The sequence below is a fragment of the Anas platyrhynchos genome, chromosome 3, assembly GCF_047663525.1.
Source record: "Anas platyrhynchos isolate ZD024472 breed Pekin duck chromosome 3, IASCAAS_PekinDuck_T2T, whole genome shotgun sequence".
NCBI lineage: Eukaryota > Metazoa > Chordata > Aves > Anseriformes > Anatidae > Anas > Anas platyrhynchos.
Genome location: NC_092589.1, coordinates 43,255,296 through 43,281,344, shown reverse-complemented (window position 1 = coordinate 43,281,344; position 26,049 = coordinate 43,255,296). Strand labels below are relative to the sequence as shown.

The 26,049-nt window shown below is 43.5% G+C and overlaps 1 protein-coding gene across 9 annotated transcripts in view; it reads right to left on the bottom strand.

The window, feature by feature from the left end:
• Window positions 1-26,049, bottom strand: part of TRERF1 (transcriptional regulating factor 1) — a 101,135-nt gene that overhangs the window by 7,655 nt on the left and 67,431 nt on the right. For 5 of the 9 annotated variants that reach the window (XM_027454144.3, XM_027454146.3, XM_027454145.3 and 2 more), the window contains exons 3-12: window positions 24,870-24,967; window positions 15,466-17,114; window positions 14,803-14,852; window positions 13,909-14,059; window positions 12,727-12,975; window positions 8,961-9,330; window positions 6,940-7,000; window positions 6,165-6,304; window positions 5,338-5,441; window positions 4,082-4,157 (exon numbers count right to left, since the gene is read on the bottom strand). In XM_027454144.3, coding sequence (XP_027309945.1) covers window positions 4,082-4,157; window positions 5,338-5,441; window positions 6,165-6,304; window positions 6,940-7,000; window positions 8,961-9,330; window positions 12,727-12,975; window positions 13,909-14,059; window positions 14,803-14,852; window positions 15,466-16,845 — 2,581 coding nt within the window. In that variant the 5' untranslated portion in view covers window positions 16,846-17,114; window positions 24,870-24,967. The remainder of the gene's footprint in view (window positions 1-4,081; window positions 4,158-5,337; window positions 5,442-6,164; window positions 6,305-6,939; window positions 7,001-8,960; window positions 9,331-12,726; window positions 12,976-13,908; window positions 14,060-14,802; window positions 14,853-15,465; window positions 17,115-24,869; window positions 24,968-26,049) is intronic. The other 4 variants (XM_027454147.3, XM_072035771.1, XM_027454150.3 and 1 more) reach the window with 3 other exon arrangements.

The window sequence follows — 26,049 nt, the reverse complement described above, 5'->3', positions numbered from 1 at the left end:
TGCCCATGAAGATGTGAAATCAACACTTAAACTGAAATGAATTTGTGCTTCCTCGGTATCAGTCCTACAGAAGGAACACAGAAGTGCTCTACTGCATCAAACCCCCGTGTCCTGACTGTAAGAGCGGGTGTTACATACATTAAAGGCAGGGTATGCAAGAAGCCATAAGGCAGACGCCTTTGAAATGACTCAGAGAAGATTCTACCACAGTCTGAGAGTAGCTGAAAGTTTCATCATTAAAAGAAATCCCTAATATTCCTGTCAATGTTACCATTCTCCACAGAAATGCTTGCCTCTGCACTGAACTCAATTAACTAGGGCTTGGCACCGTGTGCGGTATTGAACTCTGCAGGTTACTTATGTCTATAAAGAATATATACATTTTTCATTAACTGCAAATGTTTTGCTTCTCAGTGTCAATTCCCAGGCTCCTAAAAGCCCAGAGCAGGTATCTCACCACTCCGTTATATACTGAAAACTCCAAATTAACTTTTCTGCAGCCTGTTTTCTGTAGGCTTTTCCAGTACTGGCTATAAGCACGCATTAGTTATTTCCACAGAGATTTATGCTAAAGCTCTCTGTCTAAGCGTCAGAGAAAAGCACCAGCTTCAAGCTGCAAATTTTATTTATTCTGTTACCACCCAAAGATCTTTTTGCTGACACACTGCCTTGCCATCTTTTCCATCCCAAACCAGTGCCGTTCCCTTTTTACAAAGCCGGCCATTCATTTGCATTTACCCTCCTTTTGAGCAGGGGTAAATGCACTGATCCAGTCCAGGGTCCTGGTCTACTTTACTAAAACATTTTAGAAAGCATGAAAACACCACAGGATGGATTTTAGTTTTCAGCAATCCTCTCCAGTCACCCTCTCCTGTCTCTACCCCACTCTCCTGAAATAATACTAATAATAATCACTTTTATGAACTAATTTTATTGTACATCTATGGCAAATTCAGGCCTTACAGAGTTTCCCCAATAGCTATGGTATTAGCAGAGACCCTTATAAGATTACGAGGGTTAATTGGAAGTAACCTAATTAATAGAATAAATCCTGTGTAGGAAAAGAAACAGAAGAAAAGCTGTTTTTAACTCTGGTTGCTGGGAAACCGCTTTTGCTCTTGTTAGCTTGAGGGAGATATACAGAACGTGTAGAGAGAGATCTGCAATGCAGCAAGAAAGAATTTTGGACTTTGCAATACAGATCAAATTCTAAAGCTGATCTTTATGCTTAGAGATTATCTATTTTATCTGCCATATTAAAATACTGGTTTTGAACTGATTGAACTGATAGTTTGAAAAAAATATATTCTATGAACTGGGGGTCTTTAGGCCCAATCTGTGGGTTTCAAGGGAACCACGCCTCCACTTGTGAGCCCCCTCGAGAAGCAGCTCAAATCCATTACATGTCACATACACTGGGTCTGAGCCTCACACCATCACAGCACCTATCAAAGTTTTCAGACTGCCTGAAGTGCAGACACCACTTCTCCTGTCTCAAGTTGTGCCAGAGGAGGTTCAGGTTGGACATTAGGGAGAATTTCTTCATGGAGAGGGTGGTCAAGCACTGGAATGGGCTGCCCAGGGAAGTGGTGGAGTCGCCATCCCTGGAGGTATGTAAGAGATGCATGGACATGGCACTAAGGGCCCTGGGTTTGTGCTGGGACTCAGCAAGTTAAGATGATGGTTGGACGTCTTGAAAGTCTTTTCCAACCTGGATGATGCTATGATTCCTGCAATTCTCACTGCATGAGAACATCAGACCTGAGAAATTTTGCTGCTCAAATGAAAAACCATTCAAACATCTGTAAAAGCGCTCCTCTTGTATGAGGTACGTGCTCCCTCTCTCTTCCCTAATGCACCATCCTGGCAGATGGCAAAGCATTAGGACACAGAGGTTAGGGTGTTCTTCCAAGCAGCCCGAGGTCAACATGCCCAGCTCTCTTGGTGGACAACAGAAACGTCTGAAGTTTTACAACTTGCTTCCCCTCACAAACCAACAGGTTTCAAGGACGAAGGTTTCACTGGCATCCCTGCCCATGGCAGGGGGTTGGAATTAGATGGTCTTTAAGGTCCCTTCCAACTCGAGCCATTCTGTGACTGTATGATGAGCTATCACTCACATCTTTATTCTAGGGCAATGCGTAGGATGAGTGTGGATATTTATTATTTGTGGAATCACCTGATCCTCAGGAGTCAGTGCCGCGCTCTGTTTTGGTCTACTCCAGCTTTAACAGTAGCTGTGCCTGTTAGCTGTGATTTCTGAATACAGAGCAGAAAGCCCAATGAGTTATCTGAAACAACTTGAAGTTATATAAAGCTATTCACACACTAGATTTTGAGAAATCCACATACGTCTTGAGTGCCTGATTATCAACCACAAAATCTATTATTCAAGAGCTGCATGGTGCTAGAGCTGAGCTGTCAATGTAAGTTGCAATCACATGTTGCATTCAAGAGCACTAGTAAGTAATGCTTCTCTTGTCGTTTTATGGCAGTGAAACCTAGGCTGGTGAGATTTTGTTTCATGCTGTGATAAGCAGACAAACTTCCTTTTCTGCTTAAGAAATAAATTAGTTATTTCTTATACTACTTATAATACTGTTACTCTAATGTCCAGAGCTCTCTGCTAGTTAACAAGGATTAGCATCATCTCATGTGAAAGATGAAACTAAAGTCTCTCCTGGCTCCTCCCAGCATCACAACAGAACACTTTCTGAAACTACTGTGAACTTGCTTCAGCTTAAACTATCCCCCCCTCTGCCACACAGGCAGTATTTTCTCATCTGTTCATTCTGCCAGTTCCATCTCTCACCGAGGATGAGGTTGCTGGGATATCCTTCATCCCCCTACTCTCCTCCCTGGGACCACATCACACACGTGCTTTGGTGTTCTCCCTCCAGACATGAACGCTCAGGGACCTGGTTACAGCTCCTGGCTGACATCCTCCTCCTCCAGCCAGCTCCACGTCCATTCTTAAGACTGCAGTGGAGCTGCCTTCAAAGGCAGTAGGCATCTCCCCCAGCCAAGACTCAAACCTGACCTTCACCTTTATTCACTCCTGTTACCAGTGGCCATCAGACATACTTCTGTACTGGTTCTCAGGCCTCAACTAGGAGTTCTTTGCAGAAGAGTCCTTGCTGCTTGGGAATCCCTGCAGTGAGCTGCTACAGCCAGCAAGTAGCTTGTTTTTGTACTTATGTGGCACAGTGACTACAACTGGAAATGAGTATATGGCCCTGAATATTGTGATTGACCGACCACCAGAAGATTCTCGGCTTGTTTCCTGCTGAGCCTAAACTGAAGGTAAAGTCTCAAGTCTCTTAAATAAAACACTGCTCTGTGTTAAAGCAGTTGTCAGTCACTGCAAAGCCCAGAGCAATAATATGGAGGACTGCAGAGGAGAGATGTGTTACCTTGAGCTATGCTTAGGTGACAAAACTGAAGCCCAATAACTTTAACGCCACCCTGTGTGTGTCACAGAGCACTTCTGCCTCAAAACCAAAATGAGGTTCTTGCTGTGTTTGTTAAAGCTGTCACCACCCCAAACCTGTTTCTTTTAGGCTGTATCCATGCCAAGAGAGGCTCTGTATTCAGCACTAAGACACTGGTGAGAGTTATAGCACTGTCTTTTTGGACGGATGCTCATGATTATCACATTCCCTTATCATGCACCATCACATCAAAAGAGAAAGGCATGACAGCAGACAGTTACACAGCACAGGAAGACGACCTTATTGCTATTAAATCAATCATGTATGAATAGAAGCTGTTTTAAAGGAAGATCAACGAATTAAATTTTAGTTAAAAGAAAAAATAAAATACTCCAGGCAGTTTATAATCTGCAGAACCCTACACAGGAACATGACTACAAGGTTTCTGTCTGTCATTAGTCAGGTAAAACTGCAAAACTCGTAAATGAAAGGCTGGATGTACCACACAGCACTGTCCACATCGCCCTCTGTCAGAGGCTGCCATCCCTGCAGCAGACAGCAGAGAGAGCAGTGCGATTCCGCACACCGGACGGGGATGCCAGCCTCGGGCTCTGTGTACCAGCAGATGCAGAGATCACAAGGAAACCTACCGGCGTAGTGGTAATTTGCCAAAGGATGACACTTCAATCTCACTGGCTTCCTCAACAGCAGCTTCTCAAGAGTAACCTAAATGAATAAGCAGAAGGAAAAAAAAAAAATTAGCACATTCAGTCAGTTGCTGCATACAACTGCATTCAGGAGACTACTTGGTAGGATATTAAATAATGTTATCTTTTTTTGTTGTCACACAAAACTCACACCAAAGGCCCTTTAACACTGTAGCTCACATAAGAGCACCCAGTGCACACCTCTCCAGCCTTCATTAGCATAAATGTGGCTATTAGCAGCTTGCAGCAACTCCCTCCCTCCCGATTGTCACAGACAAATACGATCATAGTGTTTAACTTGATACTATTAATTAATACTAATATTTAATGGTTGATTTGGTAGCATTGTTTTAGAACACCTGTTTAAGTCACCATCTGTCAGGAATGACAACAAGTATAGTTAATTCTCCTTTGGATCAGGGAGAAAGATGATTTGTATATTCCTGATTTTTTTCCCCCAGATGATGCATATTCCCATACAGCAAATGTCGAATCCTGACAATAAGACCCAGATACCTGTCTCAGAGCCCCCAGATACAACTAATGGAGCCTGACGGAAGTGGGATGCAAGTTAAAGGACACCATATTAGCTTATCTTGTGAGATTCATTCCAGGCCCATGTTCTCTTGCATTTTATTTTAAACTGGCTCTCCAGGAACTGGGGCAGGACCTTGTCTTTCCTTAACACTGGGCAAAAGGGATGTTTTGCCTCTTAGTAATGTTCCCGTCACAAAGCTAATGCAAACATTTGAAATGCATCATTTGTATGAGAACTGTATGCAATTACCTCACAGTACCAAATAAACAAGTAGATGTGATTGCTGCTAAAATATATATATATATATATTTTTTTTTTTTTTATAAGGGCTAGAAGAAGACTAAGCTCTCTCTGACCACAAACCCTGTGAAATATCAGGTCTGGAGAAAGCACTGGGAGACAAAGTCCCAAGGCTATAAACCAAGCAATCTTATCTATCTGAAATATACAGTAAGCCTTCAAAGAAGGACTGCTTTGAAATTTAAATTTATTAAAGAATGAAAGGGAAAAGTCATTCCCCAAAAATGTTACAGGATGCTTAAAGCGTCACTGCTAATCAATCAGAAATCTCCTTATTATATAACCATATCTAAATCCATTTAATAAAGCATGCTAATTTATCTGCAAAGAGGATCATCTCTCCCGTTTCAGCTTATCTTACCATAATATCTCCTTTTGCCTCAAAGAGGGAGTGCAAAGCATATTCCGAGTTAGTTCCTCCACCAGGTAACACACTGGAACAACTCATATTTAAGAGGTCTTCCACTGTTAGAAACAAGTCAACATTTTACTGCTAATACTGTACCAGTCAGTTAAACAACCCGAGCCAATGATTCTGTAACTACAGACAACGTAGTTCAGGGCAGCAGCTTTCACGTTTTCCCTCCCCAGGGTAGTTTTTCTCCTGGTTTTAGGATCACTCACTGAGGAGGGGACGTGACTGGATTTTCAGAGCATGTCCCTGGGATGTGATGGAGTATTATAAAGCCAGAGGCAGAGACCTGGCTGTGAGCAGTGGCTTGCACAGATAGATATGGTCAGCGGTGCTGCTGCACCAAGAAAGCTCCAGTCAGGGCAGAGGAACAGAAATGAATGAACTACACTTGAGCAGGAATAAACTCTGTTCAGGACTGTAGTAATCAATAACACCATCAAATTTCATCTCTATTATGGTCCCAGGAGAGGCCTAGGAACCAAGAGCTGCCTCTCACCTGTGATCTCTGCCCTTACCCCAGGCAGTGCAGTGCCCAGAAATCTCTTCCCAGCAATAACCTTTCCCTGTTGGCTGCCAGAGAACATTTCATCCACATTAAAGGCCCAGAATGTTGCTCTGAATCTGTAACATGCAGTTCTGGTCTTCTGCCCTGAGTTCTTGGTAATTAACACTCTCTTGAATGTTTTGTACAGTATACAAATGAGAAATTGATGGGAATTTCTTCAGCAGGCAGAGGGTGATGTATGGGTGTTTAGAACAGCAAGTCATCATACCCCTTTGTTGGAAGACTTTGTTCTCCAGTTCTGGCCATGGTTTCCAAACCAAAGTAGCCTTGTGCACATCTTTGTCCATTAGCAACCTGTCCTGCAGCTCAGGAATATCAGCCTGGAACCTGGACCCAATATTGATTCGTCTATAAGAACAAACAAACAAACAAGTATTCAAGCATGCAACATGCAGAAAAAAACGGAAGTCACATTAGCGTTCACTTTGTTCCCAACAAAACTTTTATTACACTGGAGTGGCAGGAAATTGTGTCAGACTGCTTTACGCAATGCTTTGCTCTCAGTGGGATAAGTATTTTGAATATTAGAGAGAACTGATCTCTCGGGGGGAAACCAGAATTTCCATACACAATTTAAACTATATTGAGACACCGTACCTTACAGATAAAGAAAACCCAAGCTGGCATATATACATGCTAATCATATATATCTACATATATGTATATATATAAAATACAAAAGTACTGGAGCAGCATATGTTCTCCTTGTGACCCTTTCTCCAGCCATCATTAACTGTTTTCCACCTTCAGTGGCTCCCACCAAGCCTCTCCTAGCATTTCAGAACCACGACACCCACATCTCCCACGGGCACTTTGCTCCAGGAGCCCTTGGCCATCACGCCGAGTACCCTTAAACGCATCCAGACCAACATGCATCCAGGCAGCTGAACACTACGTGCCCGGTTCAAAATATTTCAGGGCACGCACTCTAGGTTGGAGCTAGTCTATAAAAGCAGTGACAAAAGCAATATTGTTTTTCTTACGGTTCAACAGTCTGTTCTCCGGGCCCAGGCGTCACTGGAATGACACTTCCATCAATACTATCTGAAACAGAGATTGGAGTGCGGGGTGATTACGACGTATTTTGGTAACAACAGTATCCCTGCTGATGCTCCACCACCCAGGCTGTTTTGCCACCTTCCTATTAACATCCTGCAGGAATTGGTGAGACATCAGGCTACATCTGGGAGAGCTAGCAGCACCTGGGATGTGTTTGGCTCAAAATTACCTAGTTCCTGCATAATCAGGCGTACTTCTTGTGTAAAAGAGTAGTCAGGCACGATACACAGGGTTAAATAATAGCTGAGGGGCTAAAACAAGTTCACTTTAAAGCACATACCATCAACAATAACTAACAGTTCTCTATACTCTGCTGGTCTGGAGGAAAACATTAGTCAGGGTGGTAAAACAGCTGAACACAAAGAACACACAATGATTTAGGTTCCTTAAAGCAATTCTTACTTTGGCTTTTGTAGCTGTAGCTCTGCAATACCTCCCCTCCACCTTTGACTGTTCCAATCAACGCTGCACCTCTGATGTACCTTCATTCATAGCTACAACATCTTCTGGCTTGTTTTCCACGCAGTCTTTCCCCCTTTCAGAAAAGCTATTGCTTTAACTCTTCCTCACTCTCCCTCCTACCTGACCTACAGTTTTGTCCTATTCGACTCACAACCGTAACCTCTGCAAGTCAGAAGTACTGATACTTCAACTGTTCTGAAAACATCCTTTCACTGAAGCGCCGAGAACAGCTTTTGTGAGATGAAATGATTTTGTAAATAATTCTGCATCAAAATGCAACCCCACCCCCCCAACCCTCCAGTCAGGAGTTTCCATTTTGCTTTGTTTTTTGAGGAAACTAACAACTAGATTTTAATGAGGTTATGAGAAGACAAAAGATTCATGCACAAACTACTTTCCTGAAGGTGGAGATGGCCAGTCCTGATTTCTATTTCCCAATTTTCTCCAAAAAAGAGCAGGCAGACAGGAAGGAAAACGTAAGATAAATCTGTGAGTCTACTCATGCCTACCCCAAAGCATGACAGGCTATGGCATTTACTCTTGCTGCCTCCAACAAAAAGCCACCCAGCATGTTTTTTCATCATTTGAGCAGCACTGGTGTGGTACTGCAGCACAGAAAGGAGAACAGGGAACCAAAACCACATCAGCACTGGTTAAAAAGAGTTTGTCACATGCTTGTCTCCCAAGCCAGAGTGGCTCTGATGAGAGGAGAGATAGGTTACCGACCTCTCCAAGAGAGAAGTGGGAAAAGTGACAGGAGCTTCACTTTCTTTGGATTACAGGACACAGGTGGTGGTCTGGTAAGTAAGATTTTAGCTTACTCCTTGCATTTTCGTGCTAATAACCTGCTCATTTTACAAAACTAAGAAGGAGTTGAAAGAAGGGCAATGGGAGCTCTAAGGTATTGCTATGAGAGCACAGGCAACCATCACAAAATACACAAGCCTTTGGTGACCCTGTCCGGAGTGACTCAGAGTACAGTTACCACCTCCTTTCAACTGGGAGGCTTCTTCCATTCTGTTATGGAAAAGTTACCCTTTCTCAATATTTAGACATAAAGACTGTCTAAATCGTTAAAGGTAACAAATGTCACGCCCATGTCTCTACCACCATGATCAGGTATGGTTAGCCACCTTTTCTTCTGAAGCACCAAAGAAAAACAAAACCCCAAGGCTCAAACTAATCTCTTCCCTCCATCTCAGACGGCCTTGCTGCATGGAGAGGCACAGCAGTCCTTCCTGGAGGCAGCCCACGGTGAAAGATCTCGGCCCTTCTCACTGGTTAGGCCCCTCTGTTCACTTCGTGCTTGTAACACCACCGCTCCCAAATCCAATGCAAAACCACTGAGGAAGACAGACTTGTCCTGTGACATAACACAACCAGCCACACGCGTGCTCACACATAAAACCCTCAGTGTGGTACCACCAGGAAAGAGCTCGGCGCTGTCTGCTACACACTGCCTCCCTGTAAACCCAGCACTTACTGGACCGACACAGGAGCACCCGTGGAGTGGGTGTGAGCGGCGTAAGCGGCAGCTGAGCGTGCGAGGTGCTGTGAGATGACGTGATGACGCTGCTGAAGAGCCCGGAGCCTTGCCGAACGGGACTAAGCATCGGTGGTGGAGTGTAGGGGGGGAGCTCGTGCGGCCGGTCCAGCAGATGATCTCCGAGGACGCGGGGAGAGCGAAGCTGACTCTGGTACAGCATGGCACCGGAGTGGGACATGCTGAAGTTGAAGGAAGGAGGAGGTATGAAGAGAGGTTCGGGTCTGTGCCGATACTTCTTCTTGTCCTGCAATGGTTTTAAGTTTTCTTCCAATTTTGAAGCACTTTGATGAGGTTTTTTGCTGATTTCCTAAAGGAAAACATACAGAACTGTAATATTTAGCCATGCTTACATGTGGTTTGCATTGAACGCAATCCCCTGCAGCCTAGGGCACAGAATACAGCCACAGAAATGCTGTTACCAGCAGGCAGTTATTCAGGTACTGGTCAGTACAGTATCTGGTCCTACCCAGAAACCACAGAGGAAAGAGGAGAGCCTGGAAGAATTACCCTCACCTCCCACAGGGATCCCTCTGGGTCAAAGCAGGGCTGAGCTGGAGGCACAGACCTGGAGAGGCTGCAGCCAGCTTTTGAAGGTGCAAAGAGCAGTCCCCTCAGGCCATGGGTCTCCCACACCCTTCAGCTCCACCTGAACATCCTGGGCACTTTAATTAGCACTGAGTACACAAAGGCTATTGCAAGTTGCTTCACTATCCAGCCACGGTTTATTAGGAAGTTTATACGAGATGTTTTCCAATGCATTTATTTTGTTTGACTAGGAAGGACGTATGAGCTCAGTGAAATTACTGCAGCACTCAGCAGCAGGAAAGGAAGAAAAATGTAATAAATTCAAATTCTTCGCCTCTTATCACTACATTCCCATCAGCTTGAGCACAGTCCAGCTGCAACAAATCCTAAATTTAACTCTCTCCTCTTTTCTTGGAGGAAAAAAAGGGTAGTAGATAACCATTTGGGAAATTCAGGCATTCAAACACTCCTCAAATTTGAAGGTTAAAAATCATTTAATACTAAATCCCTAGAAATCACAGAAAGCAGAAGATACAACAGTTGTGCAAACCTAGGATCTGGCTATCCTGAGGATGGGTAAGAAACAGGTTTTCAGATTATGCTTTAAAAACGTACAAAAGCTGGTAGATGAACACAGTAGTAAATACGCTGCTTTAAGGTGCACAGATTGGAGATCTATGATTAAACTGGAAAGCGGAAGAAAATTTTTGACAGACAAAACAGGGTTACTCCAGAATGTCTGCATCATCTATAAGTACTATTACTATGTAAAAGAATTACTACCATGTCTGTTTATACAATATATATCTTTACACCATGGGTGGTTCCTGAGAATCACATTCACCCAATAAAAATCATGTTAAAGAAGCATTAGCACTGTCACCCTTTATCCCTTACATTAATGTGTTCCAGCTTGTGGAAATGTTTTTGATTACAGAGGTCCTGTCCTCTCTGTTAGATCATGGCTGTATCCTCTCCAACAGCTGTTGATGGTTTTGCTCTCCAAAAAAGTTAAGTTTCAGAAAATTTTTCCTTTAGCAGAAGAAAAAGTGCAGCTTTGCAGAGAATTTTACAAATAACGAGCATTCAGAACAGCAAGAGGGTGAGGGTTACCTATAGTCACAGACAGCCCGCCACGATGGTGAACATTTAGCGTTCGCAGAGGTGAAAGTGTAAAGACTCTAAACTTAAGAAAACAACAACAAACTAGCAACCCCTCCAACCCCCCCCAAAAAAATATAAGTCCAGATCTATGTCTTCGATTAAAGGCTTGTTTTGTTCTGCTCTTTAAATGTGAAAGAGCTGGCATTCTTCTCACTAGTGTAAGATCAACTAACCAGCCAAGGTGACATCTCAAACAGTTAAGTACATCTAAGTACACCAACGCTATTTTCAAAAAAGGCCACACTGAATATTCAAGGAGATCTTGGTGTCCATGGATTTTCAGTGCAGAATCACCTCAACACTACTCTGAAGCTCCAGAAACTGATGTCCATTATTCAAGAATTTATGCTTCCACCTGCCCCAGCTCAACAAATCCACTCTGGGTAGACCCTAATGGACCTCACTTGACTGCTGGGTTCACCACACCCAGCATCCCATAGTCTTGCTGAAGACTTACTTCCTTCTACTGCTTGACTTCTACTGAGTCCATGAATTTGTGAGCAATTTTCTGGGCAGCTCAAAGCACAGTGCAAATGCAACATGGCTTCAGTTCTTTGGTTAAAGAAGAAAATTAGTCTCCAATGGCACAATCCCTTTACAGAAGAAAAGAGAACTGCAGATCTTCTGGTGTTTGAATGTTTCCAGTGCTGCTGCTTAAATAAAAGACAGGATCTAGGATCTAAATTCAGGAAACTGAATTTAGTTTGCTTGGGCAATAACAAAGACTACCAAGCTTAATTTTGAGTGAATGAACATGCATTTAGCCAAACTCTGGCAGATTTAATCACAGTCATTTTATAAACGTTGCAGAAATACACAAGCCCAAGCCACCTACTCTGATGTCTCTAGAGAAGATCTCCCACTCAGAGCTCATGGATTCAGAAAAGACTGTCCCTTTCCTCTCCAGAAACTAGAAATAGAAAAGAGAAACTGCACTGGCAAGTTACAAGCTAAGTACTGTGAGATGCTGGTTTCCACAGCAGAGTGGAAGTTTGTGTGTAAAATTTCCATCTGAGAGGAAGAGAGTAAAGATTTTCTGTGTATTTAAATTAGCGGGCATGTCTGAGTGAAGGGTGAGGGGAGGGGGATAAATATACAGATACTACAAAGAGCCACCCATGATGGTGTATGCTGTCCCCTCATTTAGCCATCTGACTGGTGAGAAAATAAAAATCACTGGAATATTTCTCACGTTATTATATAGATAATATTATGGATAAGTAGAGTACTTCTACTCTCCAGTAATCCCTTATCATGGCGTAGTCTGCAAGCACGGATTCAAAACAATGAGCAGCATCTATTCCTGGACTGGACTGTGAACAAAATAATACTGCTTGCTCCAGGACTCTTCAGGAAAACAATAAAGAGCGTTCTCACATCTCATTCAAGGGCTCATCAGTTCCTCGTGCTATTTGACAATTTCAGTTTTATGAGCGAAATGAAAGCACTAAGCACAGCCATTTTTCCTATGTCAGAATTCCCAATGATTAACCCTTAGATCTGATGCATGCAGAAGGAAAGGGAAAAATGACTTCGTTTTAAAACTCCAAGTCAGCAAGCTTCGTATTGGCTCACAGCACGCACTAAGTACGGCACAGTGCCTTCGTATCTACAGCTGAAATGAGAAGCACATATATCTGACTCAAAAAACAGGAAGAAATAAAACTGCCGAATTTAAGCAATAACATAAAAACAAAGCAGCCTGAAAAGGAAAAAACAAAAACAGTAAAAAGATACTAAATCCCTTTGTTCTAGTGGGATAAAAAGAGTATCACATTCCAATTTCAAATGGCTTATTTTCAGCTAAGTCTTGATTCCCCAGTAAAGAGAAAATTAGTATTTTCAAAGGACCGAGGAAGAAATGATACAATGCCATGGCCTCTTTTTGTTTTTTAGGCATCATTAGGATTCCAGAAAATACTCTAAAACACGGACATTTTAGAACACAGCAGCACTATAAGCAAAGGGATTTAACAAGCACAGCACGGTTAGTGGCAAGAAATGCAGCACTCACAGAGGACGAGCAGGGGTTGGCCACTTTGGGACTGCACGGTGGAGAGTAAGTCATCTTCACGAGAACGGGCATCTCATCATCTGACACAGAGTTGGCAGGCTTGTCTTTGACTGTGGCAGTGCTGGCAGAGGGCTGCGTGCTGGGCTCGGGTGACAGAAGCTTTACAGGGACAGACACTGGCATGATGATGGGCGCGAGGCTATCCACCTCTTTAGGCAGCGGCTGCTGTGGTGGTTTCTCTCCTTCATCCTGTACAGACAATTAGAGGCTTTCAGCCCGAGTGAGGGAGGGCTGCTTCTGGATCGATAACTACACAACGTATGCACCGTGGCTGAAAAGAAGTGGCCAGGGTTACGAAACACACAACAGCCTTGCTTCTTGGACTCTTTGCCTTGAACGAAGTTGGCAGATTACTTGCAACTCCTATACAGGATTTAGCCTCGGTGATAAACAACCACATTAAGCATCTTTACAGATCACTCACAGAATGGGCAATAAAGATGTGCCCCTTTTTTTAGATCTCTATAAAGGCAGAATTCCCCATCACCCACCTAAAAACAAAGAGATACAGATGGTGTAACTGTGGTAGCTCTTTGCCTTCCCGTAGTTCTCCCCATCAAGAGAGGATTTTTTAAATATCAGGACACTGAAAAACTGATTGACAGGCAAGTTATTTTTATTCAGAACAATTTAAACCCACATTTTTCATTTGGTATTTGTTGATACCTATAGAACTAAAACACTCGGGAAGAAAGCTGTCAAAGATTCAACAATCCTGCTCCTTCAATTAAAGCCTGGGAATGCTTCCAATAAACATCCCTTAGTCATCTAAGTAGTCCAAATGAAAATAAGGAAGACTTGATGTTCCTGATATTTCTAATATAATAAACAAACACAAGGGGAAAAATTCAGAAGCTTGTGCCATGACTTCGTCGTGTGTTTGTAATGTGCAGAGACACAAAGAGGCACAAACATTGTTCTGTCCTCCACCACTCTCTCACTTTTAAGCGAGACTTCTGGCCTGTAAATTAGCAGAATTCTGTGCATTTCTACTTCCACAGGGTGTGACATAAAACAGCGCCAAGGAGAACAGGTTTTCACAGCAAAGCAAAGCGTGGCAAAGCAAGCAAACATCAACATCGAAAGAAGAGAGTCAAATACTGAAGTAAAATGAACTGCTACCTGTTTGAAGTTAGGAGATGCTCGTACTCCTCCATGAGATCTCATGTGACCATTCAGAGCAGGCAAACTCTTAAACTCCTTCAAGCATATTGAACACGTTAGCTTGTTCTTCACATCAGCTCTCTCAGGAAGTGTTTCTCTGTTCTGGCCACTATTGTTTGTTTTTTATTTGTTTGTTTTTTAGCATGGAACAGAAGAAGAGACATCAGGTTGGCATGTTCCTTTCATTGCAGAGGAAGCTTTTTTGTTAAGGAAGTCAATAAAATTTTACAGCTAAATGTTTATGAAGCCACAGCTAAGCACAGGGTGAGTACTGTGGAATACACAGGTGATAACCTAGGCCAGCTGTTCCCAAGATGGGGAGAAGGAAACCTTCAAGTAGGAACTCCCTCTAACATGCTTTTATAAGGTGACCCTTGACATGGAGAAGTCTGAGAAGCCAGGAGATCTATTGTGACAGATCCTCACTTCCCCTCTGTGACAGCACTCAGCGAGTACTTGGATGTACTGCCCCTGCTTAGGGCTGGGGGATGGATGCCTCAGCCCTGCAGAGGCAAGACCTTAAGAAAAATAGAAGGTCCCTGCTGCTGAAGATACAAATCTAAATGCATCATCGCCCTTCTCTTACAAATGCAACACCGAGTGCAGGCTGTTCCTCTGCCTGGTTCTTTTTTTATTTTGTTTTTTTTGGGGGGGGGAAAGACAAAGCGCTTGATTTTATTGCTAGAAGGGTGTGGAGTGTAAAATCACACAAGCTTATATCCACAAAGCTAAAAAAAGATGTTTCTAGAAGAGTAAGATCTATGACCTACCCAGACTGCATTCTCCTCCCTTTAAGCTGCAGCACTGCTTTGTATTTCTCATATTTAAACCACTAACACAAAATATTAATACCTTTGTTCTGGCGACAGCGGCTGCAGTCTGCCGTCTGACAATTGCACCTGCTATCAAAGGAGGAGAGGGAAAACGAGGGGAAAAAGGCAAAAAAGAATTTTTCAGGAAATAGTAATACATAAATGAACATCCTCACAGCTTTATGCATGCATTTTGCATATGATTTTCTTAATACTACAGGTCTCTGAACTGAGAGCCTTACATGTATCCAGCAAATCAGTGCCCCTGTGAGCATGGCGAGCACAAGTTTTCTTGCACCCACCTGCTGTTCAAAGCCTTCCCTCTGACCCAGCAGTGTTACTTTTGGAAACAAGGAGCTAAGTCTTCGTGCACATTCAGGCCCTCAGGCGTCAAAAAAGGAGCAGGAGGACCTTGCTGTAACCGGGTTTCTCCTCCCCTGAACCTGACCCCAAGCTCCCCGAACCCTCTCCAGAGGGAGCCAGCAGCCCCACAGCAGTGGTTTCATGCTGCTGCCAGCCTGGCCTGTAGCCAAGCCAGCCATGCAGACAGCAAAGTCTGTTACCACAGCTCCCCAAATCACCCAAGCAATGCCCACTGCTCACATCATACCTTCCCAGCTCTCCCGCAGCAGTTTCATTTCCATACCTGGCTGCTCTTCTACAGAATAAGTTTGTCTGAGCAGGGATCTGAAATGCCACCTACCTGAGGCCACCCGGCGCTGGGCGAGTCCTGCTGAGAGCTTTTGTTGTTCAGATGAGCTCCCGAGGGTGGCAAAAGAGTTCGATGAGGGACAGTGTTACCCACAGAGTTGATCTCCGGCCGCGCAGGATCCTCCGCTGTCTCTGGCGGCGTGAGGCCGACGTGGGAGTTCAGAGAGGGAGCTCTGCTCTCACTCGGGTATTGCTTCTGCTGGTCGTGCTGCTGCTGCAGCAAACCCTGCGGGTACAAGTGCCTGTACTGCTCGTGGGGGTCCTGGTAGCAATACTGAGGCACCGCTCCCAACTGGATGAGCTGCACAGGATGACTCGGGTCCTGAGGGTACTGGTGGGGTTCGTGCATAGTCTTTGGATCGGGTTCCCGGTGATACGGAGGAAGCTGCAGTTGCATCTGTTGCTGCTGCTGCTGGAGCTGCTGCATGACGGGTTGCGTTTGGTAATACTGAGCTATTTGCATCGGGCACTGCCTCTGCTGCTGCTGCCGAGTTGGCTGTGGCTGCTGCTGCTGGATCTCCTGTATCGAGAGCCGCTGATGTCCCTGCTGCGGCTGAGCGTAGTACTGAGCCTGCTGCAAGTGCTGCATCTGTTGCGGTAGGAGCTGCTGGGACTGCACCTGCTGCACGTGCGTCTGCCCTTGCTGAAAGGCGGAATGCATCTGCATCTGCGATAAATGCTGCTGGTAGTCGTAGTACAACTGTTGGTGCTGCATGACTTGCATTTGCTGCTTTTGCTGTGTGCTTGCAAAATTCTGGTGCGTTTGTTGTGGCACTGGTTGATATCTTTGTACACTGGAAGTTACAGGCTGTTGCTCAACCGCTGGCTTCTGGGACAGCAGCTGCCTGAGCGCGCTGTCACCAGGATTATCCACCATCGTAGACTCGGTGTGCAAAACCTGAGCCATGTTGTTGACTTGAATTCTCAGATTTTGGTTAGCAAATACTTGCGTAAAGGAGTCCAATTTATGCAGGACCCCACTGGTAATTTTTTGCGACCGATTTTCGCTGGGTTGAGAATAAGGATATTGGTATCCGTCGTGAGACTCCCCCTGCCCGAGGGGGCTCCACATTGCGCTTTGATTACTCAAATTGTTCCTCGCTGGGACATGGTTTCCTGAGCCAGAATGCGTCCATGTTTGTCTAGGTGTATCCATTGACCCAAGACTTTTTGAACCTACAGGCAAAGCTATACTGTCTCTTGAATCTTGGGGAAACTGGGGGGACAGAGGGGACGCCTGGGGAGCATCCATAACAGATGTCCCGTAACTGTGGTTTAGCGATGGAAGGGAGTTCATTTGGTGCTGTTGGTAGTACAAGTTCTCGTTGCTGTTGGCAGCATGGTTAGTTTTATACAATTGCTGGTCCCCCATTTTTGGTCACTTCTGTTCCAAGCTTACAGGCACGCGAACCATTGAAATCTCTATGAACCCTGAGATAGCTGAGTGAGGGAGGGGAGGGGAGGGGAAGAGAAGCTAGGATTACTTATAGTTCAGCATGTCCGTGTGCATTGCAAGGACTAAGATTTCCTCCAGTCTGTCAGTAATTCCAATCGCAGACTCAACGTTGCTTCACATCTTCAAAAAATGGACCACAGCGCAAATCTTACACAGACCGGTGACAGGTTCAGCGCGCCAGGCACCTGTGGGGCAACAGAAAGGCAGGGTAAGTGCTGGCTTTCCACATAAACTGTTCTCCTTACTGCCTCAAAGCAAACCGCAAAATCTCCTGGTTCAAAACACATAATCATATGCAAAATTGTAGCAGCTGGGCTATTCCAGAGCAGTTAGATTACTTCATCTCATCCCATTATCCTGCTTCTTCTCTAGTTCTCTGATAAAATCATTCTGCCAGACCCATAAAGGCCCGTTCTTCTAAACCAAGAGTTATTTCTTCCTGAAGTATATGAGCATTCAAGCCATAGCTGGCCACATATTGCTCTCTTGTGACTAGCTTTAGCCAGACAGTTAACTATCGAGCCAAATCACCTTTTCTAGCATTACAGCTTTCTCGTCAGAAGCAACACATCCATTTTCTAGCATAAAATAACAGACGCCTGCACAAAGGCCTGAAAAGAAGGGTAAAAGAAAACCAGGGCTTTCAACAAAGCCGACAGTACTCAGATTAAAAGGACCTCCAAAAAAAAATAATACGTAATTGCCATCCAGGATTTGCACAGAGCCTTCCACAGCTTCTCACAGCTTTCAGGGTACCTACAGGAAGCATCCACCAGTGGAATGAAAACAAAGCATCACTGAAGAGTAAGATGCAAGACCAATGCTCATTGCTGTGACAGAACAAACAAAAACCCTAAAACAAGTAAATAAATAAATAAAAACACACCCCCAAATCACAAGCACAGTTACCCAAATGCAGCTGTGCTTGCAGCTTTCTTTGCTCACCTGTTTGGAATCTGATCAGTGCTAAGAGCAAATAAGTCCTTGGAAATCTGTTATGGTCGCTCACCTTACACCAGAAGCACTGAATTCCAGCCTCTCTTCTCCTCTCTTACCTTTCTTCAGTTTGCATTATTTTAACAGACTAATTCATGCTAAATGCAACCATTTATCTTTCTCACCACACAAACTGCAATTCAGAACAACACTTCACCGACGCCTGTACCGTTTTCAATGAACAGCACAACAACAACACAAATGTAGTCACGTTACGAGGCTGTTTCTCCATCCCACAACACGACGCGATCGCTGTGCCTACAATCATCCACATGCAGGGAGGCACAATGTGCCTGCACACACGAGTGCGTTTCAACACAAACCGTGATTCTGAACTTGAACAAGAACACAACAATATTAGCCCACAACTTCAACCCTGCCCTTTCACATCTGCCTTTCTACACGTAACACTTTCCATCAAAGGCTCCTTTGTACCGATCTCCTTACCTTTTTTTAACCTAAGAGAATCCTTGATGTGGATGAATAAACGTGAAGCCACAGATACAGACAATTTTAACCATTGCCAGATGCATATTAACGAGTCCTGTGCTAGCAACAGCAAATAAGAGCAATATATAGCTGCGGGCACAAAACCCCCTTTCCGTTGTAGCACAATGTATGACAGAAAACCATAGCTCCCAAGGAAGAAGGCTTTCAGTGCGTACAGACAGTTTTTGTGTACACCATCTGCAACCATTAGTATGTAACTTTTTCACGTGACTAATAATGGCAGCGAATAATTGCAAGCTTATTTCCCCTTCCAGAAATATGCGTCGCTTCGTATTTGCTCCGCGCACGCTCCCTTCCAGATTTTTATGGATGTACAATTAAAAAAGATAGGAGTCAACAATGAACGGCCAGCCTGCCAACAAGATTTTTTTTTAGCCACAACCCAACTTCAAAGACTTCCTATTAAAAGTTATGAAGAGAAACTACACAAAGCCTGCACAAAGCATTCAAAGGGCATAAAAATAAACACTTGTGTGGTATTTCACACTGAAAGGCCATCAGCTTTTAGAGGAAGGGGGGATCCTGCACAGGAATATCATCTCCTTTCATGCCTGCCAATTCCTAAAGCTTGGCTGGGACTCTGACCATCTTTCCCTGAGACCAGGGCACGAGTGGACCTATTCATACACCTTTTGCATAGGACCTATGTCCTATCTTCGCTTCTTGATGGCATTACAGTTTACACCGAGCTCTCAGTTTTAGCCATTCTTTTTGCAGTTTATGTGAAGTGACAAGCATTAGCCAAAGGACGAGACCTAACAGTGACACAAACCAGTGAAGGAGAGTAAATATCTTCAGGAGACAATTAAAAGACCACAAGAGCTTCAGGGCTAGGGCAGTAGGAGCACTTACTCCTAAAGCAGCCAATAACACAATTTAGCTAGAAAAACGACCCAAGCAGCCAGGCAGGTCCCTGAACCTCTGCCACAGGAGGAGCACCACGCTGGCTGATGCCACCACCCGCAGCCACGGCAGCTCTGTGGGCAGCTGTTTGAAACCACACCAAACTCCACTTACAGCACTCTCTCACCTGGGGGTTTACCTCTCCCGGTTCTCCATGTACTGGTCAAGGTGTTCGTGTTTGAGGCACAGCCAGTAATAAACCAGACCCTGAGACATCAGAGTTGTTTTTAGTACCTGAACAGGCTTAAATTCAAGGGCATGACGCTATATGCTGAGTATCTGCAATCAAATTTAACGAAAAGCCCACAGAATACATTGTTTGCTGGATTAAAAGTTAACAAGGAGTATTCCGATGCTGTACGAAACATGATTAAGGCTGTAGGAGCACAGAAGTTAGTCTCTAGCCAAGTGAGAAGCCATTGGCAGCGTGCTGAATGATTTCTGTTCCTTCCAGTGACAGGAAGAAAAGGCTTTTTTCTCCTTTTTGTTAAGCACACACTTCTGAACACCTCTAATTGCCATTTATCACAACAGCAGCTTACTACTAAATGGTTAAATTAAACAACTCAACTTCGGAAAGCAGCAGGAGTTTTAAAGTAGGAGCGGTCCTGCAGCCGTGTGCTCCTGTCCTTTCCAGCAGTCACTTACGCTCTGAGCCTATTACATTTCTGACATTGCAGATATATCCCAATTACGCAATCGTTACGAAGAAACATGAAAACAAATGCAAAAGGACAGAAACATTTCTGCAGACTGCCTAGAAAGAGAAATGCCCTATTTAACATTATGGATGGAATCTGGACTCAAACTAATGGAAGCTCAATTGATTTCAGCAGAGACGAGGTTTCACTCCAACTCTTCTCTCATCGTTTCAGTGTGGTCCCTGTAAGCTGCACAGGCTGAAAGCCACAGACATGCTGAGCTTGCCGAAATGCCTTTACACACGCCGACTGTCTCCCTCTTCAAAACACAGGCAACTCTAAGGCAATACAAGCAATAGTTGCTCCTGGAAGCGCGCCATAATTTAATTCTGGTATACAGAAAATGGAAGAATATTCTGATGTTATCAGTCTTCAATAAAGATGATCCGATTTTACATCCTTCATAAATTGTATCACTGGAGAGACAGAAAATCCTAGAGAAAAAGGCAGGCAGCAAAAAGGGGAGGATAATTGTAACATATTAAAAAAAAAAGAAAAAGCTCTATCACACAACACAGAACCTGAAACCTGCAGAAAATTTCAACTCTAGTACACAACATATCAAGTCACAGTCACATTTTTCAGCTCCCTGAACCCAGCACGAATTTCAGAGCTAGACATCCACACCAAATAAGTCAGTGCGCGCAAGTTGTGCTGGGTGTGGGCTGCAAAAACAGGACCGAATGCCAGCCGACTCCAGTTTCAGAACAAAGTTAATGGAGAGGGATAACAAAAGACTGTAGGCAAGCACACGCTGAAGGAAGCAGTCTCATTAATAGGCTGTCAAATTATTATGGCACTGATCTAAGCTGTCTCAGTATGCTGCATGGCTGCAAATCAAAATGGAATTGGATCCTATAGTTTCAACTGACTTCAAAATTTTCAGCAATGACTTTACTCAAAAAAATCTACATGTTTTTACAGATGAACTACCAGTTAGTCCGAAAAAGGAAGACTAGATAAGAAGGCAGAAGCAAAAAAACACACACACACAAACAAAAAACCACAACCAAACAACCAAAACAACAACAACAAACCAACAACTCTTCCACACTCAACTGGCTTCTGCAGGACAGAGCACTTGCAGCTACTCACAAGCAATAGCATTAGCAGATGCTGATTTGCACAGTGCTGCCAGGGACTGTAACACATCAGTTGCAGTAAGTTTACCATTTTCAGCAATTTAAACAACTTTGTTTTGCTTTGTTGGGTGGTTGTTTGTTCTGTTTTTTGTTTGATTGGTTTTTCGTTTGGTTTGTTTGTTTGTTTTGAATAATATTTAACTCAAAGCACGCCTGCTTAGAGAAATGCATCACTACTTTTTGTTCTTCCAACACCAGAGTCACGTTTTAATGACACCTTATTGCCCTTTAGTCAGACAGGCTGAGACAGGGCTTTCTCAGGTGCCCGTCTTTTTGCTATCAGAACATAAGCTTTGTTTTTACCACACATAAGTCAAAATCCAAAACCAGAAGTTCTCTGTTCCCTTCCTTCCTTTCTTTCATTTTTTTTTCCTACCACTTAGCGTCAACAGAAACAAAACAGGATTTATCTTACTCAATTTTAGCTTTTTTACCGGAATGTTTTTACTGGCTTGCTTTGTAACTCAGAACTGTGAGATGATTTGCTGTGCTGTTCCTAAATCCAGCCAGCCATCATTCACATCATCTATCTCTCTCTCTCCGATTTCTCTCAGGACAGAGACAAGTACACAGTAGATCCTTCCCTGATACACTCTCTTTTGCCAACACTGACAGCACCAGGAGCCCCCGACACCTGAGCTAACTATACGCCATCCTTTAAGTAAATGATAGCACAGACAGGAGTGATTCTCAGCTGGGCACTACTGGCATAAAACCACCACTAAGAACCCACCAGAGAGAGCGCCTTTAAAACCCAGGAGAGATCTATGAGATGGGACACAGCTGCGTTTCCCAAAGCCAGCTTCCAGGAACAGAGCTGGCTCTATCCCTACGTCTTCAGAAGCCTTAACTCAGCTGGGAGAGGAAGAGCGGTATGTTTCAGAGACACCCGTGCTCTTGCAGGCTGCCGAGACACGAGGTTTGCTTCCATAACTCTTCGTTTAGCTACAGCTCAAGCCCCAGCTCCAGTTTTTTGGCACAGGAAATAAGCATGTGAGGAAAGAGGCACAGAACTAAAGCAGAACCAATACTTTCTAATGCCAGGCAAGGTAGCTGGGAGAATTAGCAGAGAGAAAAGGAGATAGGGAGGTAGGAAGATAGTAACTCAAACATCACATCTACCTTTTTTCCTTCAGAACTTCTGAATGAGTGTCGGATGTAACAACAAAGAGAGGCAAACACTGGAAATAAGGGTTAAAAGATGCAGGATTGTAGCTATTTTGGTTAGAACAAGCAGCAAAACAGCCATGTGGATTTCAAGGGCCACCAACAATTTATATAGCTATCTCAAGGACAAATACTTCATGCTGAAAACCTCTTTATCCCAGTCCTGGATAAAACTATTTGTATGTTTTGTACTGCACTTCAATGCTATCTTTCAATGGTAGAGGTCTCAAATCCATGCCCCACATCTGCATACAAACCCCAAAGATGGAGTTGTTAGGCAAAAACACCACCACAAAAACACTCTGACATAGGAGAGCATACAGGAATAAAATAATTGCAAAAGCAAAAAGATGGAAAGGAAGCAAAATACTTAGTACACTGGTTTTATAGAAAGCATATCAGGAAAGCTAAACACTCAAAACGGAAGAGGAAAAACAGATTAGCTGCTTTTTATTATTAACACTGGTAATTCTTCAACAGTTGCACAAATCCTTCAAAAATTATCATTCCCTTTGCAGCTGAGCTCCTTCTGCAGTGCAGTTGGAAAGGCTGGTGAGTCTCATGTGGCTGCACATTTGAGCTGTTCCCATTTCCACTCTTAAGAGAAATGAGAATGTCCTAATTCACTTTAATAAAAAACACATTGGACTTGGGGGAGGGGAAAGCAACAACGGCACTGGGAGGGGAACCGAGCAATTTCTCCACTTCAATAAAGTTTAAAAAAAAAACAACGAAAAAACAACAGTTGATCATCTCAGGAAAGTCTCTAGAATAAAGGGGGAGGAGAGAGGAAGACAAACAAGCAGAAACATTTTCCTCTTCTTTTGATCTAAGTTATAAGTAGAAAATGCATTCTGAGGCACTGGTAATTTAATGAAAACTTTTTTTCCTAAAACTAACAGAATTCTTGTTATTCAAGAAGAGGAGGCTACTTCCTAAATAAAGCCATTAACTCAGTTTAGTTTAAGGGAGATAAAGTTCCATGGGTCCCGTAGAAATGAGGAAGGCTGCTTCAGCGCTCCAATCATCTTTGTTGTCAGTTAAGCAACGTTACGGTTTCAAGGTACTTTGAAGGTTTTGCAGAACTGTGGCTGAAGCAAGCACAGCATTATTTCATAAAAATGGCAAACGTTAAATGATGTGCAAATATAATATGATAAAGTAAAAATAAAATATAAAACCTTGGCTGAGGCCAGAAGGGCATTTGAATTGCATATCCCAAGACTAAGTAACTAAAAAGCTTACAGAAGACAGCATTTATTAAAGGGGCTGATCACCTCTGATAAAAACACAATGTTTTTTAATATTCACCAATACATCATTGTATATTTGATCAAAGCTGAAGCTGTCTATGAAACTTTATTTGAAATGTCTTCAGCCAATTCAGGTTTACTGACTGCTGATGTGTTAAGAAATTGTATCACCTTCTGCTGAGTCCTACATCAAGGGCAATTCTTCCACATGCTTCCTCGAAGATGAACATGTCCTGTGATCCAAATTGCCCTCAATTTCATTTTCCAGTTTACTTGTATTACTTAACTGAGCAATTTTTTTTTCTTCAGAAAGACCCTAGTTCTGCAGACCTGCCAAGACCCCAGCATGAAGATCACAGGGAGAGAGGTCAGGCTTTGCCCACTGCCAGACATGGGTACATTACAATGTCTAGTCACTACTGTTGATTTGATGAATTTGTTGATGGAATTGAGAGAGGGGGGAATATTTATGCCTTTCCACTCAAACATCAATCCATCAGCTCTTGTTCCAGCCTCAGCAGTTGGCAAACAATATTTTAGTATAAGGCGAGCACCCTTATAATGCACTTTGCCAATTTCTTCCTGACCTCTGTAGTGTTTATGTTCTGAAGCTTGTAAGGTGATTGCCTTTTTCTGTGACTGTAACTGCCGTGAAGCAGTCAGAGAACATATGCTGGGATTTGCAAAAACAGGCAAGAAGGAAACATCCTGAGACAAATAAACAATTAGGAAAAAAAAAAAAAGAAAAAAAAACAGGCAGGAGTAGCATGTGGGAAATAGCATATGGCTAAGCTTTCAATAGGGAGGGAACAGCTATTTTGATCCAGCATCTCCCCCAAAGGAAATCACATTTTCATAAATGCAGCTGCAGGACCCTTTGAAAAGTACCTCTAAAATACATCATGTTGGTACCTAGCAATGGGACTTGATAAAATTGAGCAGCTATGCTGAACTGAGCACCACAGACTCACTTCTTTTAATTAAGGTCACGTCGACTTTGCTTGTACTAGACAATAAAGCCAAGGCAGGCCTTTAAGACCTTTAAGAAAGATGTAAAAACACGGGGATCTCCTGTGCCATACATACTGAGGTACATAAAACAGTGTTTCACAGGAAATAGCCAACACACAATTAGCCATATTTAAGAAGCCCATCAGTAAAGCTACAGAGACTCAGAACTGCGAATTCTGGGAAATAGTCAAAAAGCACCAAGCCACATTAAACAAGCAAGCCTAGTAGAAAGTGGACTTGTGATGTTGCAACATTACCTGATTTTTGATTATTTGTGAGACTGCTGTATCTTGCCGTGCCGTCTTCTCCATAACATTTCATGCTGCTTTCATGCTGTGATTTCAAAGTGATGTATCTAAACATAAAACAAAAGAATGGAAATTCATTTTTTTCCTGCATGGTTAACTTATAAAATATTACCAACTCATCCCAAATCATCAGCAGACCTGCAAGAATGAGCATCCTATTGTTAACACAACCAAATATTAACTTCTGTTCAGTATAGTATCTTCATCCTACTCTGTTCTTCAATTCATTACTGCAGAAGACATCTATCAGCTTGGTAATTCCCTTAAAAAACAGTAAAGTACCTACTTTTCCATATCGACAGCAAGGGATTGCTTTGTTGTCAAATCTCTGGGATTAATACATTCATGGTCCTTCAAGCTACAGACTGAAATAAGAGAAAATTCATATTTTCTTCCTACTCAGCTTGGCGCCTACTGCAAAAATGAGGAATGGGTTACGTTGACTCAATAAACAAAACAAGATGTTGTGTCTCTACTGCAGAGACCGTAAAGACTCCGCAGCATCTCACGGCTCTTTGACAGAACCCGAGGGCAGGCTGGATGCTCTCACGGAGAGGAGACCTCGCTGGCAAGCATGACACAAACAAGAGAAGGAAGGGAGGGATTAATGAAAGTCAAAGGTGTGGGAGATACAATCAGGTTGTCACCCAGTTCAGACAAGATATCTAGACGAGGCATCTTCAATTATTTAAATGAAAGCAACGTATTTGTTTTGTAGGTGCTGCTGCCAAGACGGCTTTTAGGGAAGGCCCTGAATGAGGCCAGCCTGGAAACCAAAGGTGAGATTTCACCGCTCACTGATGTCAATGGGAAACTTTCCATTCGCATCAGGCCCTGCTAGGAGGTTTTGGAAAGTCACTCGAGCCGTAAGAGGTAACCATATGAACGGTGGCTCGCAGGAGAAGGGCACAGGTGACCCCATGAGCTCAACCAGCATCTTCCTCCTCTCGCCCACTGGCTGCTTGTCACCTTCCCGTCAGACAGGCCTGCTGAAGGCGCTCTCTGAATATCTCTGGTGATGGGTCCCAGGCTCTGTGACACGACTGCACGCAGCAAGAAACAAAACCCCCAGAAGCAGCAGGTCCTTCCCTCACCCCCCACAGCAGGGGAAACCAACACAAGTGGCTCC